The sequence below is a fragment of the Nycticebus coucang genome, chromosome 15 (assembly GCF_027406575.1).
Source record: "Nycticebus coucang isolate mNycCou1 chromosome 15, mNycCou1.pri, whole genome shotgun sequence".
Taxonomy (NCBI): Eukaryota; Metazoa; Chordata; class Mammalia; order Primates; family Lorisidae; genus Nycticebus; species Nycticebus coucang.
Genome location: NC_069794.1, coordinates 20397204 through 20415016, shown reverse-complemented (window position 1 = coordinate 20415016; position 17813 = coordinate 20397204). Strand labels below are relative to the sequence as shown.

The window sequence follows — 17813 nt, the reverse complement described above, 5'->3', positions numbered from 1 at the left end:
CAGAATGAGAATAAAATATGGCAAGATTATAGTAACCTGCCCAAAAGATTAATAATTCTCTTAATATACCCAAGTTTTTAAACTTTTTGTTTAGTTTTGTTTCCTACCCCATTCCCTCTCTATGTTCATTTTGAATTCATTGATTTTTTTTATCGTTCTATTGCTAATATGGAAAAATGAAAAATTGCTTATTAAACTATGTCCCTGTATAAGGAGTTCATAACTATGGAAGTCTTCCTTTAGCTTGGGAAGACATGAACTAAACCATAGAGTTGGATACTTTTCATTTTATTTTGGAGATATAATCTTACTGATTCAATCTACCCTATTTTTTTTCTATCTACATAGCATGCTAATAATGCGCTCATTGAAGACTGAGTGATTGATACAAACCAGTTACGGAGGTTTCCGAAGTTAAGGAAGAGCTACTGCCCCTTTAAGCTGATAACAAAGCATCACTATTTTGCCTTTTTGGGCAGAAACCAAATCAACACAGCTGTAAAGTCCATTGTGCTCATATAGCTGTCTAAACCAGCCTAAGCAGAGTGATTTCCCTGTGGCAGTTTCTGCTCCTTGCTTGATTTCTTGAAGTTAGTTGGTAAGAATAAGCTATTAGCAAGCTTAAATCGGTGATAATTAGCTGTACATTATTATTTCAAAGTGGTGTGGCTATGCCAATTAAGTGGGTAATTAGAAAAACCCCAGGACAATAAATTAAGACAGAGTCTCAACATCAGCGTCCCATCTGTTCTCCAGCAAGCATTCCAATTAGCCAAGCCTCTCACTGAAAAATGTGCGACCGAGGGGATTGGCTCCATGCATGGGTGTGTGGGGGTGATAGAAGCTGTCCTGGGTGCTAAGTAAAGATAAGGTAGCTTTAACAGGAGAGGCTGATGTCAAGGTGAAGAAAGGAGGATTTTTAGGAATGTTGGATTTTTGGTGTTTCAAATAAAATGTAATTGTTTTCTGGGTATTTGTTTTTGTTAGTTTTCTTTTCAGAATGTAATTGGAAGGTTGTTTCATGAGGCATTCCCATTTCATTCTAATGCATTTATTAAATCATGATTTGAGTGAGAATTTTGTCATGTGTAACATTAACAATTTTGTTGAGAAGGGGAGGTAAGGAAGACATTTGAAATTGTAGAATTTAAGGACAAGAGTGAGGCAGGGCACGATTTTGACTCAGGATGTCACAGTCCATGAAAGCAAATTAATATCCTGTACATCCAAGAAAAATGAAGTGAAGTGGTTAAAATAATTAAATATAGGAAACCATTTTAAATGTATTAAATGAAGAACAGTTCGTCTTTAGGATTATTGTAAAGATAGATGGAATACATTCATATGAAATACGATTGTTAGCTTAAAATACACGAGTTTATAGTTATATAGTCAAATCCTACCTAACACAACACTTCATTAACAAAACCAAAATTAATGAAATTTTAAAATAATGGATGTTACACACTGGTCTATGTGTTTGGTTATATGATAAATTAATATTGAGATATACTGGGCTTCATGATGAATTTTAAATACAAATATTTAATGGACAAAAATATTAATTGATCAATAAAAAGTCAATTCTTTGAGAAAAAAATTAATATCGTTTATACTACTAAAGAAAGCAATTTACAATCTATTTCCTAAAGGGAAGTTAGTGCTTCTCTGAGGTGTCATTATTATTTATTGCCTGTAAGTTTAATTTACTGAAATAAAGGTCATGGTCCCTTCAAATGAGAAAATTTCTGTTTAATTTAAAACAGTGAGGATGAAGTGGTAGCAGTGAGTACTTCCAGGACAGGGCAGGCCAAGCCAAACGGAAGGTTCAGATAGGGGGCCAGAGGTGAGGCCAGAGCAGGCACCGAGGGAACACAAGCTCCTAAAGCAGGCCAGAGTCAAGACCTACATGAATAATGAAAATCAGGACACGCATGGGGGTCAAAAGCCAGGCCCACGAGAACACATGCCAGGAGGCAGAGCAGACATATGGTAAAAGTTCAAGCTAGTGGTTCTTAACCTTTGGAGATTGTGTATCCCACTGAGAATGTGACAAAATGTTCTCAGAAGAAACTTAGTTCATAAACAAATACCTGCAAAATTTTGTTGCATTGGCAAACGCTTTACTCCATCTAAAACTATATAAAAAATACAAACTTCTTTAACAAAATGCTTGCTTTTACTTTCTAGAGGTTCATGGAAAAAAATCAATGACTTTTTTTGTGAGATATCTTGCACTAATTCTGTACCCTGGCAAATAAACTAATATCAAACATAACTTGTCCTGAAAGAAGAGATAGTTTTAACTACTTGGCCTGAACTAGATGTTAAAAATGTGACTGGTCTTAGATGTGGCTGTGGGCACATTTGTTTGATATCCAACAGATACCCACTCTTTGTTTTGATGGTAACCATTACAGTAAATTATAGGAAACTTATGTAACTATTAATGGCTGTATTTGGAACTCTGGTAGTTTGCTTTCTTACATGAGAATTTCCAACATTTTAAATCTATCAATTGCATTTGAAGTTTCCAAAGGATGCATATGTATATTAGGGAAAAACAGAAGGAAGCACCGAAAGATACTAATATTTGTCTTTAGTTGCACATTGAATAGAATTAACAAAGCTGCCAAATCCCCCACGATTGTCCTCAAATTAGTAGAAAAAATATGCATCTGGAGTAGATGACATCATTTGGTAGCAACAGTGCTTTTTCTTTTTCCGTTTTCACTGCAAAGCACAAATGAGACCAATCATTTCCAATGTACATGGTTTCACCGTGCTCTGGAGAATCATGCGTGGGTTTTTTGTTTGTTTGGTTGGTTGGTTTTTGTTTTGTTTTGTTTTTTGCTTGGAAGTGCAAAAAAATGACAGTTTGAAGGAAGTTTCAAGGTAATTATTTTTGCTTAGGTCAACAGTATTTGTAGAGTTGTAGACATTTAGATTAAACTTCTTTCTCAAAAATGAGATTCATTTTATCTGATGACTTTTGAGGTTAAAGAGTCTAGCGGTCTTCCCTTTTTGCTTGTGTTAGTTTTCACCCTTCAGCAAGAATCTTGTTGTATATGGAACACTGCAACATTAGGGTCTTGCAAATTGAGGAAACCCAAGAGATTTATATAATCTTAGCCTTGGTTTGTCTACGTTTTCCAACTTAAGCTAAGCTTTATATAAACAAATATGCATGTAAAAACACGAATAATTGTAGCAGAAGGATAGATTACTTTAATTCCTATCACATAGAAGTATTTTGGATGTCATAATGAAGTGAAGGTGATTACATATGAATTATCCCTGGTCAGTAGGGGATTCATGCCACCCATCAGAAATTTAGAATAAAATCATACCGAGATCTCATGTAACATTCAACAGCAATATTTTCCAGAATGGACATTACCAGGATAATAGAAGCAAATTGAAGAGTAAAATAGCTTATTTTCTGTGAACCTTTGTTAATTATAGATTTTCTAATTCTAAAGCCCATTTTTTATATCAGAGTCCAGGGCCACAAGTTTTTAGAATGAAATATATAGAGCATCTGAAAATGCAAGCATGAACAATTTGTACTGGGTATACGTATCATTTAAATAAGATAAATTTATGGAGAGAACCGGGAATATCTATTTGTAATTTAAAAAATTAATAACAGAAGGAAGAGAAAGAAGGCTATTATTAGCAGACTATTAATGGGCAAGTATTTTATTTTATTTATTTATTTATTTATTTATTTATTTTTGTAGAGATAGAGTCTCACTGTACCGCCCTCGGGTAGAGTGCCGTGGTGTCACACGGCTCACAGCAACCTCTAACTCTTGGGCTTACGTGATTCTCCTGCCTCAGCCTCCCGAGCAGCTGGGACTACAGGCGCCCGCCACAACGCCCAGCTATTTTTTTTTTTTTTTTTTGTAGAGACAGAGTCTCACTTTATGGCCCTCAGTAGAGTGCCATGGCATCACACAGCTCACAGCAACCTCCAACTCCTGGGCCTAAGCAATTCTCTTGCCTCAGCCTTCCGAGTAGCTGGGACTACAGGCGCCTGCCACAATGCCCAGATATTTTTTGGTTGCAATTCAGCCAGGGCTGGGTTTGAACCAGCCACCCTCGGCATATGGGGCCGGCACCTTACCGACTGAGCCACAGGCGCCGCCCCAAGGCAAGTATTTTATTAATGTTCCAATAATGCTGAGAGGAGAGAATATTGTCTATGTTATGTTCCTGGTCCTCTAAGTCATGAAGTTTATTGTTAAAATGTTAGCAGCCAGAAGAAATATCTTACTATCAAAAAGGAATATTTAAGATTTGACCTAAAACACTGAATCTCAAAATATAGGTACTTAATAATGATTCTTTGTATAAATGGCATATATCAGGATCATTAGATTTGGAGATTGAAGAACTAGTAGCGTGTAAACTAGTAGAATCAAACGAATAATTGCATATCTTAATTGGAATGAAGAAAAAGTTATAAGAAGTAAAAAAAAAAAAATTATCTCTTTTGGGATGGACAGCCAGTTTGCCTGGTCCTGCGTGATTTGTTTTAAATCTTGAACACTTGGTCCAGTGTTTATTTACATAAATGGGTTGAAGTCTTTGTTTAAAGCCCTCTTTAATGGGAAACAGAGTCAGTGCTTTTTAAGGTACATCTTTACAACATGGGAAAACAGTGTTAGAGGAAGCTTCTCAGTTTTGACAACAGGTTTAAATCACTCTTTTAGAGGACGATGCTTTGAGAAAGGGTGCTTTTTACTGGGACATTAAATAGTAATGTGTTGGGTTTAGGAGGTCGTTGAAAAGTGAGGAATAGAGGCATCTCCCTGATTCTGTAGACAGCATGAACTTCTAGCTCAGGGCTGGTATAAAGTTGCAAGAGAACCAAATATGAAGGACCTGCTTGTAAAGGTCCCTCTGCAGAGGTTCTCTAAGGTTAGAGTCTGATTTCTGAGCTTTCTTTTCATTTCTTCTTCCCATTACTTTCCCTGTTGCTTGCCAGCCTACCACCTTCATCCCTTTAACTTTGTTGAGAAGTACAGTAAATCCTCTAATAAAGGGAAAGCATGTCATGTGAACAAGACTTCCTATGCAGAGAGAAAAACCTGGAATCACTTAACCAGAAAAAAAAAAAAAAGTTCTCTTTGAGAAAGGTGCAGATCTTATAGGTCACAGTTTCCACAATGAGCAGTGGGTTCGGGGGGGAGGGTTCAGAGAGCAGACTTTATGAATTACTCTTTTAGAAAAAAAGGGGGCATTCCATTTTAATTAAATATGAATGTAATGTTCTTGAAACATATTTTCTATGTCATAACTGCACCATACTTTGCATTGTTTCTCAGTGATGTATTCACCATCCCCTCCCATCTCTCCATAGATGACACGGTCTGTAGAGGAACAAGCCAAGAAACTAGACTCCAGTTCTCCCCATAGCCCATCTAACTCTACAAGTTTAATTATTTTCAAGCATTTGCAATGAGAACTGTCGTTATTGTGAAATAGAAATCTAAGTATTTTTCTGTTCTAAATATGTCTATACGTATTTTGCCTAACAGAATGACTTAGGTGAGGATGAAGTTAAATGATTAAATGTAGATTCAGAGTAGCCCTAGAAAATAGTCCTTATCTAGAAACAGGTAATTATATATTTCCTCTGCTGAGCAGAAGATGAACGTTTTAAATGTCTTCTGTTTGACAGCTGTGGTCAGACATCTCTGCAGGACTGAGCCTGCTCATTAATGCCACATTAACCTTAACTTTGCCTCGGGCCATTAACTGGCAAACTGCACATTTGACCTTTGTTCTACAGATATTTTCTAACAGTGTGCTAGGCACTGCTTTTAATTTGGATTCTGTATTATGTGTGGACTGACGTTAGGGGAAAAAATCAATATATGTCATTAAATAAGGAAACATGATACATTCCACAGAGAAAAAGGTCCATTTGAAAGTAAGATTCTTCTCCAATACTTTTTCCCGAAAATTAGCTTTGGTCAAAATTAGAAATAGTCTCTTTTGTGTTGTTTTCAATGGGAAAAAAGTGTAAGTGCGATATGTGACAATTTATAAATTTTTTTTTTTGTTTTTTTTGGCCGGGACTGGGTTTGAACCCGCCACCTCCGGCGTATGGGACTGGCGCCCTACTCCTTGAGCCACAGGCGCCGCCCTATAAATGTTTTAAATAAAACAAATTTCCACTAGATTGAGAGGTATGCCTTTTGAATATAGCTTTGTCTCTAGCAATGTCTAATTAAATGAAATGCCAAATCGGATGTAGATTACAGCTATATGCTTTAAGGCAAACAGCTTCCTAGATGATCCGCAAAGTTTGAAACGCTATGTCAGCCTTATAAATTAAAGCGTTTCGGTAGACTATGTTCGTGCTGCTATATGCAGTTAATGAATAATATACAGCTAATGTGAAATAAGTTACACCTATATTTTATTACTTTGAAAGAGGTTCATAGTATACTGTTAAGTGAGATAAGCCAATTGCATATGAGGGTTAGGTTGGTACCAGTTTTATAAAATCAAACCATCTCTGTATCTTTTTCTGTCTCTGTCGATCTGTCTTTGGTTTCTTGTTAGTTTGTAAGTAGAGAAAGCTGAAGAAAGATAAGCACCAGGCTGTTACCCTTGGTTACCTCTGGTGGGAGGGGTGTCCTGTGTAGGGACAGGACAGCTGCTCTTCATGTGCGTTTTAATTATTTTTCTACTTACAAAAAGGTATGTTACTTAGAGAGTTAAAAAAATCACTAAAGCGGATCATACCAGTGGCAAGAGTTGCTCAGTTTTGCTATAGTAACCGAGGATGCCTTTGTCAACAGGGTGGGTGGCAGCTCCTTTTACGTTGTTTGTACCACGTGATATGTCAGGAGACCTTTCTGGCACTCGTGGCCTCCAGGGCCTGGGATGCAATGAAGCAATAACTATGCCTGTCCACGTTTCTCCCTGGTTTTCAGTAAGCTCAGGGCAAACAAGTCTGCAGGCTGTGAATGAGCAATTGTGGGGCAGCTTTTCTCTACTTACTGAGCTAGCACTGTGTAGAAAGCTGGCCATTCCACTGTGAGTAGAATTTACCCCACTCCCTGCTTCCTGCAGCAGACAATTTAGACTGGGCAAAGCATTCAGAAACCTCCTCTACCATCCCGCATCCTAAGTGCATATTCTCACAGGAAGAAGTGAGGTATCTGTGTTTTCTGCTGTAACAATTTACTAATGAGTGTGTTTTGTTAACAAGGTAATCATGTATGTGAATGTTTAGAAATAGATGGGAATATTTTTCCACCTAAATTTTATTCAACTCTGATTTATCAAGTATTCAAGGTCAACTAGACATTGCTAAGTGATGGAAATTTTTTTTTCTTTCTGGGGGTGGGGGGAGACAGAGTCTCACTTTATCACACAGCTCACAGCAACCTCCAAGTCCTGGGCTTAGGCGATTCTCTTGCCTCAGCCTCCTGAGTAGCTGGGACTACAGGCGCCCGCCACAATGCCCAGCTATTTTTTTTGTTGCAGTTTGGCCGGGGCCGGGTTTGAACCCACCATCCTCGGTATATGGGGCCAGCGCCCTACCCACTGAGCTACAGGCACTGCCCTAAATGATGGAAATTTCAATTAAAAAATTAAACAAGACTTTAGAGCTTGGTGTTGACAAAATGCCAGACTGAACCACAACTTAGTTTCCCAAGTCTTTTTACTTCTGTGGTCTTTACACAATAAGAGGGTTGGGTTAAGTCACTCATTCTCAAGCCCGAGTGCACATTAGGATTCTATAGGAAGCTTTCAGAAAACCTGTAGATCTGACTGAGGGAGAGATCTAGCTGTGTAGTTTAAAATATTTCCTTGGTGATGATAATGTGCAGATAAGATACAGAGAGCCACTGAGCAGACAATCTCTAAGGCTCTTTCTCTCCCTGTCTTCATAACACAGCATATCTATGATGTATTAATTATGACAGTTATCTTACACAGCAGTGTGAGTAAATATTAATGTCACTACCTGTTAATTTCAGTATTACATGTAAATAAGGGCTGTCTGGAGCCTGGTGAGCAGAGTCTGGTATAGCTTGAAGTCCTGCCCCATAGATTTCTTCCATTTCCTGATGCAACAACACACCAGGAAAGCCTCTCTGATATTTTGTCAAAATCCAGGAATAGGTTCCTTAATTTAAAGTTTTCTAAGCCACCTCTGCTGTTTTAAGACTTTAAACTATCATTATTATTTTGTGAAATGTATTTCTTGTAGGAGTTTCTCCTTCTAGAAGCTGATAAAACTAAGACCCCAGTGGAGGCTAATTCAACAAGAATGTGCTGAGTGCCTGTTGGGTACCAATGTATGATCTAAACCCCAGAGATACATAGAAGACACAGCTCTTGCCTTTAGAGAACATGTCCTCTTCTTGGAGAGGCAGACTACAAACAGAGGCGTTGTGAGACTAGATAGCAAGGACTGTCGTGGAGCCAAAGGCAGGTGTTGCCTGAGAAACAGAGGTATAGCAAACACTGAACAGGTTGGTCAGGCAATGAGAGAGGAGGTGAGGTGTCAGCTGGGTCTTGAAGGATGGGCAGAAGTTTGAGAGTGAAGTAGGAATTCCAGTTAGAAGAAACTGTAAAGTGCTGAGTGTTGAAATGTGTTCAGTAAATGTTGAGATGTCTTTTGCCATGTGAGGACAAATGTCTGGTTTTTGGCTGGGGTGAGTGAGTAGAGGGAAGGAAGACTGTCATGCAGTGAGGCTAAGAATTAAAGATGGAGCAGTCATGTGCCATGGTAAGACATTTTATGCAAATGCTCTAGCATTTAAGAGCAAGGAAGCTGATTCTGGTTATAAGATAGGGAATGCATTGAAGGGAAGGGGACCAAATATTAAACTGTTGCAAGCACAGATAGGAAATTAACAGTTTTGTTCAGCCCAGAGATATAGAGTCTCTGAATAAATATTCAGGTAAAGAAAATCATCCTGTTTTTTTTTAATATTTTCAACTGTTACTCTTAATAATTATATTTGATTTCTGTATTCTAGAGATGTTTCAAGGCCAAGATGACCAACAGACATATATGACTCAGTCACTGAAGGATAATTAGCTAAAACTTTTAACATCTCCCTGCATTTATCATGCTTTTAATCTTAAGTGGCGATATTCTCATACCTATAGGAAAAAAAAGTATGGATTGAGTCATCTCCCAAAACTTAAATTTAGAAGCTTTCAAAGAGTACAGTGTTTTGGGTGGCACCTGTGGCTCAGTAGGTAAGGCGCCGGCCCCATATACCGAGGGTGGCGGGTTCAAGCCCAGCCCCGGCTGAACTGCAACCAAAAAAAATAGCCGGGCATTGTGGCGGGCGCCTGTGGTCCCAGCTACTTTGGAGGCTGAGGCAGGAGAATCGCTTAAGCCCAGGAGTTGGAGGTTGCTGTGAGCTGTGTGATGCCATGGCACTCTACCGAGGGCCATAAGGTGAGACCCTGTCTCTACAAAAAAAAAAAAAAAAAAAAAAAAGAGTACAGTGTTTTATCCATTGAGATATTTCATGTAAAACTGGAAAAAGAGTCAGGTAGGCCGTAGTTTGATTATTCAGCTGGGAGATGAGATGTGAATTTTTACAATAGAACCACCGTTAACTGGCTCTGGGGCAGTAGGGAAGTCTTTTTGACCTTGTTTGGCTACTAACAGGTCATGTCCTGTCTATGTCCTTCATTTCCCTCCATTTGAATGTTTGTTTTTTTTTTCTTCATCTACTTGTAGATTCCCTGGTTCTTCAATGCAAGTACATTCTGACACACTAAATTCCTGTGATCTAGGCTGGGTACCGTGGCTCACGCTTGTAATCCTAGGACTCTGGGAGGTCGAGGCTGGTGGATCCCCGAGCTGAGGAGTTTGAGACCAGCCTGAGCAAAAGTGAGATGTCCGTCTCTACTAAAAATAGAAAAACTAGCCAGGTGTTGTGGCAGGTGCCTATAGTCCCAGCTACTCAGAAGGCTCAGGCAAGTGGGTCACCTTAGCCCAAGGGTTGAGGTTGCTGTGAGCTATGATGATGCCACAGCACTCTACCCAGGGCACAGAGTGAGCCTCTGTCTCAAAAATAAATAAATATTCAGGTAAAGAAAATCATCCTGTTTCCTTTATGATATTTTCAACCTGTTACTCTTAATAATTATATTTGATTTCTGTATTCTAGAGATGTTTCAAGGCCAAGATGACCAACAGATAAATACCAACCAAAGATGACCAACCAAATACATAAATGAATGAATAAATAAATAAATAAATAATAAAATTCCTGTGATCTAAAAACCAGCAAAAACACAGAATATAGCATTTCAAAGTAGTATCTCCCCTCAAATGTCATCTTCATGAGACAAAACTTATCTCAACATTCACACAGACTCTCTTCCCTTATTCAAATCTCAGAGAATTTCCTCTAAAGCTAACCACTCTGCTATGTTTTCAGTAGCCAGTCCTCACTCTGCTTTTCAAAATTTGTTATTCGTCAGCCAGTATTCATTTTCTTTTACTGTTACTGTATCCGTCAAGAGGGACTAAGTTATGACCTGGCAGCAAACTACCCCAGCAAACAGTTGGTGTAGAAGAACAAACCATGTTTATGTCCACAGCCTGGGCCTGTTTCAGATCAGCTGAAATTACTGCTCCTGTTCCCTGGGCTTTAACAATCAGAGTGACCAAGCAGCCCCCATCTGAAACTTTGCCAGTCACCGTGGGAGAGGGAGCAGGAGCTGGCAGAGGTGTTGGTTCTCAGAGCTCAGCCCTGGGAGGAAGACAGCGTTACTTCTGCATGCATTTGGTAGAACCCAAAGCCAGGACACCGCCAAGGCTAACTTCCTAGGGGCTGTGCGCTGCATACCCAGGAGGGAGAGAACCGTCGTGTTTGGGAACCAGCTAAGGACAGCAAACCCTTGTTATCCCCTCCTCTTAACATCCAGATGTTTTTAAATTTCTCCCATACTTCAACCAAACATACAAATAAACAAAAAAAAAAACTCCTTTAATTTTCTTTTTTGATACTTCCCACTGAAAGTTTCCTGCCCTCTTTTTAAGGCTGATCATACAACAAATGTGGAGTCTGATACTTCAGATGACTTAACTATTATATTAGTTTTCTAGGGTGCTATAATACATGCCACAGACTGACTGGCTTAAAACAACGGAAATGAATTTTCTCTCAGGTCTGGGCATTGAAGTTGAAGTTTAAGATCAAAGTGCCAGCAGGTTGGAGTCTCTTCTCCTTGCAGATGGCTGCCTACATTTATTAAGGTCTTGATTTTAACAGGATATATTGTTATAATTGTAGAGAGAAAAAATGATGTGGATCGAGTCACTCTCCAAGCAACTAGGATTTGTTTCTTCTACGCCCTTCTCTCTGTGCCTGCGCCATCCCTGATCTCTTCCTCTTCTGATAAGACCCCAGCCATAGTGGGTTAGAGTCATTTAACCTTAATGTAACCCTCATTATGTTCCTAAGGCCCGATCTCCAAATACATTAGGGTTAGGATTTCAACATGTGAATTGGGGGGCACAATTCTGTTGAAAACAATTATGGTACCCACATAGGAAGCATACTTTTAGTATTTTAATTAACTTCTCATAATGGCATTTTACACTATGGAGAATGTCCCTAACATCAATAAATTAACTCACCGTTTAGTTTTCATTTTGCTTTAACTTTGAAGTTTTCTTCCTCTGCTCTTTCCACTTTTGACATAGTGTTTTCCTGACAGATTTTGTGTATATCTATAACATCACTCACCACGGCCCCACGTGACAGGTCTCACATCACATGTCCTGTCCACTGAGTTCCAAGAGCACATATTAAACAGCAAACTTCCATGCTATTCATGGTTCTTTTTTTTTTTTTTTTTTTTGCAGTTTTTGGCTGGGGCTGGGCTTGAACCCACCACCTCCAGCATATGGGGCCTGCGACCTACTCTGTTGAGCCACAGGCGCCGCCCGATAGTCATGGTTCTTATACCAGTGATATCAGCATCATCTGAAGGTGCTTTGAAATGTAGAATCTTGGACTTTCTTCCAGAACTACTAAATCTGAATCTGCATAACCCCTAGCTCAGATTTACACGTAGTAAGTTAGAAAGTAGTTTAATGTTCTACCTAATTTTTCAGTCTGTGCGTTCCAAAGAAATCTCAGACTGGACATGTCCAGAATGGTGTTATTAATTCCTTGGTTTTCACTCACTTATTAATTTGATAATTACTTATTGGGTCAGCTGTATGACACTACACTGCCTAGGGTCTGAAGCTATGAACAAAACAAATGAGCAAACAAAAAAAATCCCTGCCTGCCAGAATCTTTTATTCTAGAGCAGGGAGACAGCCAGGAAACAATAAAGCCTAATAAATACTAGCAAATGGTATGTGCCTTGGAAAGATGAAAATATTGAGCAGGCTAAGGACGATTGTAAAGGAAGGGGAATCTCACCTTCTCAATGTCCCACACTGTATTTACCATTCATCATCCGTATCTCAGGGAATGATTTAACCATCTCCTCAGTCATCTTGGGGAAACGATAATTAGAAATTGACCTTGTCCTTGCTCTCATCTAACAGGCACCGCGTAGGAGTTATGGCACACCTCTTGGGTGTGCACAGCCACAACTTGGACTTTACTAACAAACCAAATAATATATCCTAATCCTCTTTATCTTCATACTAAACTGGAAAAAAAAGAAGAGAAATTGTTTTAACATTTACTTTACCTGTCCATTCTGGACTCCTAATGTCTTTCACATCTATCGGTTTTTCTCCCCTTGAGAGTCACAGCCCCTTAGGTGCCCTCATGGATTTTCTGTTTTCCTATTGTTGCCATGATGATGCTGTCACTTGCTGGAAAACTTTCCATGGCTCTACCTGACTTCTGAATAATCCAGGAATATTTTACAATGATCAGCAAGACTGATTAGGGTATGACCACTTACTGCCTTTTTAACCATAATTCATTCCCACAATGAATGAATTCCCACAGTGCCTGTAAGCTAAACTGTGTACTATCTGTGTTCTCTTCATTACCTTTACACATTCTGGGTTTTTGTTGTTGTTGTTGTTTGTTTTGTTTTACTTTGCTTGTTTTTCACAGAACACTAAAGTACTACCTTGTTTTGTAAATATTTCCTGATTCCTCTCCCATCTTTAAATGTGTCACTATTATTAATAACACTGTATTATTATTATTGTTGTTGGTTTTCACCAAAATATATGTTCTTAGAAGGCAGGTACTATCTTGTTTATCTTGCAATCCCTGGTGCCAACACAGAATTTAGGATTCAATAGTATTTCTGACTTTGTAATCAATAGGGGATAGTGGATGGTTCCTAGAATGCATGAAATCTTGTAAGTGGAGTGGAAGGAAAAAAAATTTAGCTAATATATTATTCATTCTAATAATTTTAATGTTCATGCCTCTGATGTATCTTCCATATATGAATCTGGGTCATGTTTAGTAAAGACACATTACTTTATATTCTTCGATACTAAAGAGAAGGCTCAGATAGTACAATCCTTTCAGAGCAAACATGTGCAAAAGTGAAGCTGTGTTTAGGGAATAGCAGGTACCTCACTAGTTTGTTTTGGGCTGTTGTTGGAATTGCAGTGAGAAAGTCCCTTACATGCCTTGCCAAGAAACTTGAATTTTATGCTGTGGAGAAGCTGTTGAGGCACTTTAAGCAAGTGAGCAGCACAATCTGTGGAATAAGATATCTAAATGTTAGAAGGTGGCTCTTGTGGAGAATGGGAGGTGATTGTTAAGGGCAGATATTAGTGGTATGTAGCCCCACTACAGTAAGTCCAGAGAAACCCGATAGAGGCTGGGGCTGCGGCCACAGGGGTACAGCACTGTGACAGGAGACTGGGAGAGAAGGCCGTGTAGCTTTCCCCCCAGAGGATCTATTGGCTGTGGAGAGAGAAATGAGCCCAGGCAATATTCACCGAGACTGGAGTCAGTAGTTAGGGATCCATTAAAAAAAAAGGCTAATTAGTTTTCCAGCATCGATTGAAAGGTCTCAGCATTCCATCCATTTGTGCCTGGCCTCTTTATTTCAAGAACACTCTTTGATCATTTATAGAGATTAAAATTCAGGACAAGACTTACACATCCCTCCATTCATTAAAACTCACCTTTCTAAAACAAGAGAACCAGTCTGCTTCCTCACTTGTGTTTTAGAAGCTGCAAGAAGTATAAATCTGACTCAACTATATAACGTAGAATTGATAAAAAAAAAAAAAAAAAGCTGTATTTTCTTCCTAGCACAAGGATTATATTATATATTTACCACTTTAAGTCAGATTCCTCTGCTAGAAAATAAGTCCTTCCCTGCGTCTATTCTTGCTGGGTGGAATGCACAAGTTCACCCACATTTATGTCCCTTGTAGTCATTTTATTATCACTTATCTGGTCAAACTTTGCCAAAAATTTAGTCAAATACTTACCCAATATGTGCAGTGATAATTTCTGACTTTCTCTCTGAGTTCTGATGTTGCATATTTTAAAATCCTATTTATCTTTCCTTCAGATCCACTCCAGCTATTTCCAAAATACGCATAGTTCCTTAAAAACCAATGTAAGAAAGAATTATAAAATCCATGAAATGGAGCGATAGATAATGCTGTCAAAATCAGATGTAATTTTTAAAATAGTTATTCCAGATATAACTTAGAGTCATCCCTCTTCTTTAATCTCATTTTTTAAATTTTAATGAGGGGTGCCATTTTATGATCCCTACAGCTCAACTGGTCATTCCACGAATTTCTGAAGTTTGCTTTTCTTCTGATCCCTCCTTCTAGTCTAGATGACATTTCTTTTGTATCAGGAGAGGGCTTTCTTTCCTTTTTCTGAAATATTTCTTTATTTTCAAAAAATTTATAACTAAATTCTTAGAATTTGGCCTTTGGAAGTGACAAAACTCAGGTTTTTGGTACTCTAAAGACTTGGTTTTAAAACTCAAAAGTCTTTGCTTTCTAAATTTAAAATAAATCACACACACACAAAAAAAAAAACCCTGATCTTTTAAAAAAGTTTTCCCTCCCATAATTGCTATGGGGAGAAGAAGTGGAGTGGAAGGAAAAAAAATTAGCTAATATATTATTCCTTCTAATAATTTTAATGTTCGTGCCTCTGATGTATCTTCCATATATGAATTTGGGTCATGTTTAGTGAAGACACATTACTTTATATTCTTAGATACTAAAGAGAAGGCTCCGATAGGAAGATGACCCAAGTTTACTAAAATTTTAATCAGTCTGCCATCAATGGGCATGTAGTAAGCCTCTGGCATTTTCTACCTGGAAAGGAAAATAATTATTATATTAATGGTTCAGTTGCCAGCAACAAGTGGGACCTTTTAGGGAGACTAAACAAAGTGATGAATGAGTCTGTATACACTCATATATAGTATTCACCCCCCTTGGACCTGGAATTATGCAAGATTCACACCTGTTGAAAAGTTTTATTTGAAGAACAAATTTAAATACCAGCAGCTGTTTTAAAAAGATAATGTATTTATGACTTGATGGTTTAAAAAGTACTTAATATATGAAAATGAACAGAGGAAGTGAAAAGGTCATGTCCTAAAGATTATATGTAAAATTCTAAGCCAGTTAAGGTGGCCTTCAGGGCAGATTTCTGGTTTTAATTTTCTTCTTTGTTCTTCCATTCAGAGAATTTATCAACAGCCTTCGACTGTACAGGTCCTTCTACGGAGGCCTGGCCGACCAGCTCTGTGTGAATGAATTAGCCGCTGCTGAGGGAGCGCCCTGCTGGGATGGACAGGATGTCGTGAACAGGTATTTTCTGTGTGGTGGTCCGTGGAGACCTCCTGGCCACTTCCTTTGCTTGCTTTTCCTGAATCCGGAATGGATTGCTTCTGTTTTAACTTTGCCACATGGCAGTTGACAGTATATATTTAACTCCTTCTCAAGGGTTTGCTTACAAGCAACACACAAAAGAAAAAACTGCAAAGAACCCTCATCCTTTTTAGATGCTTAAAAAATATAATTGCATTTTGTGGTGTTGTGCAAGTTCTCTTTTTTTCTGCCACCTATTACTTACCCAACAGTCTCCCCTTTAAACTAAATATCTCTCATTTTCCATCCAGTATGTCTGTGGTGTTTATCAAATATTTTGTTTTTTTTAATTTAACTTCGTGAGTATTAGAAAAGGCATTTCAGTGACATGTGCAGACGGAAGCCGAGATTCGTTGAGAGCTAAGTGTGTGTCCTCAGTGTTAAGATGTCCATCCTACCTTGGTTTGTTAGAGCGAGTGTGTGGTAATGGCCACAGGATGTCACATATGTCCTTTGAGACCTTCTTTGTGTGTTGTCAGTTCTCAAACTTAGGTGTGAAATTTCACTTTTCCCTATTTTTCTCCCTATCTAGAATTTCTTTGACAGTTTCTTTTTCTTTGCTTCCTATAACTGACTGTACTCTTGAAAAATCACCTGCGATTGAGAAAATCATAAATTCTATCTCTGTGGCCAATAAAACTGGTTGGGGAATAAGTCCCTCGATTTGCCAAAGCTGGTGATTAGTATCGAATACAGGCTAATGAGACTTTGTGTTTGGATTTGAATCTGCTAAAGTGTAAAATAAAACTTATTTATTTTTGAAGACAGAGCCTCAAGCTGTCGCCCTGGGTAGAGTGCCGTGGCATCACAGCTCACACAACCTCCAACTCCTGGGCTGAAGCGAGTCTCCTTCCTCCGCCTCCCAAGTAGCTGAGACTACAGGTGCCCGCCACAACGCCCGGCTATTTTTTGGTTGCAGCCATCATTGTTGTTTGGCAGGCCCTGGGTTACATTCGAACCCACCAGTTTAGGTGTATGCACCTTAGCCTCTTGAGCCACAGGCGCCAAGCCAATTATACATTTTTTTCTTTTGATTTCCTTGCTTTTTTTTTTTTTTTGAGACAGAGTCCCACCCTATCCCCTGAGCAGAGTGCAATAGCATCATAGCTCACTGCAACCTCAGACTCAGGGCGTGGGCATCCCAGTGTCTCAGCCTCTGGAAGCCTCTGCGATTACAGTTGCTTGCCGTGGCACCCAGCTGGGTTTTTCATTTTTTCCTGAATAGGGGTCTCACTCTTGCTCAGGCAAGTCTCAGAACTCCTATAGTCAAGCAATTCTCTCTCCTCAGCCTACCACGATGCTGGTATTATATGAGTGAGCCACTGCACCTGCCTAAAATATATTTTAATTTATACACTTGATGTTTTGGATTTGAATCTGTTAAAAAGTTTACTTTGAATTTGCATCTATTAAAAATATATTTTGAATATTCCGTAAACAAGAAAGATCAGGTATTATATTTTCTGACTTACAAACACACCTATGTTCTATGAAGATAGGAGTTTTAATTTAATAACCACAAAAGTGCTGAGTTCATTTAAAATGTTATTTAGCAAATTAGATTCACTATGATAAGCATACACTATAATTAATTTTATTTTTATTTATTTATTTATTTTTATTGCCCCTGGTAGAGTGCTGTGGCATCACAGCTCACAGCAACCTCCAACTCCTGGGCCTAGGTGATCCTCTTGCCTCAGCCTCCTGAGTATCTGGGACTGCAGGCGCCCACCATAATGCCCGGCTATTTTTTTGTTTTTTGTTGTTGCAGTTTTGACTGGGGCTGGGTTTAAACCCGCCACCTTCAGTATATGGGGCTGGTGCCCTACCCACTGAGCCACAGGTGCCGCCCCACTATAATTAATTTTAATGTGATGAAAGCTATTCACATATTTCTGGGTGATCATTTTCATGATAGTTAAAATCATTTAATATATGAAGTATTAGAGGATTATTT

General features: G+C 38.6%; 1 protein-coding gene across 2 annotated transcripts in view; it reads left to right on the top strand.

The window, feature by feature from the left end:
* Nucleotides 1-17813, top strand: part of GPC5 (glypican 5) — a 715907-nt gene that overhangs the window by 338202 nt on the left and 359892 nt on the right. For both annotated transcript variants that reach the window (XM_053563555.1, XM_053563554.1), the window contains exon 5: nt 15671-15796. In XM_053563555.1, the coding sequence (XP_053419530.1) occupies nt 15671-15796 (126 nt within the window). The remainder of the gene's footprint in view (nt 1-15670; nt 15797-17813) is intronic.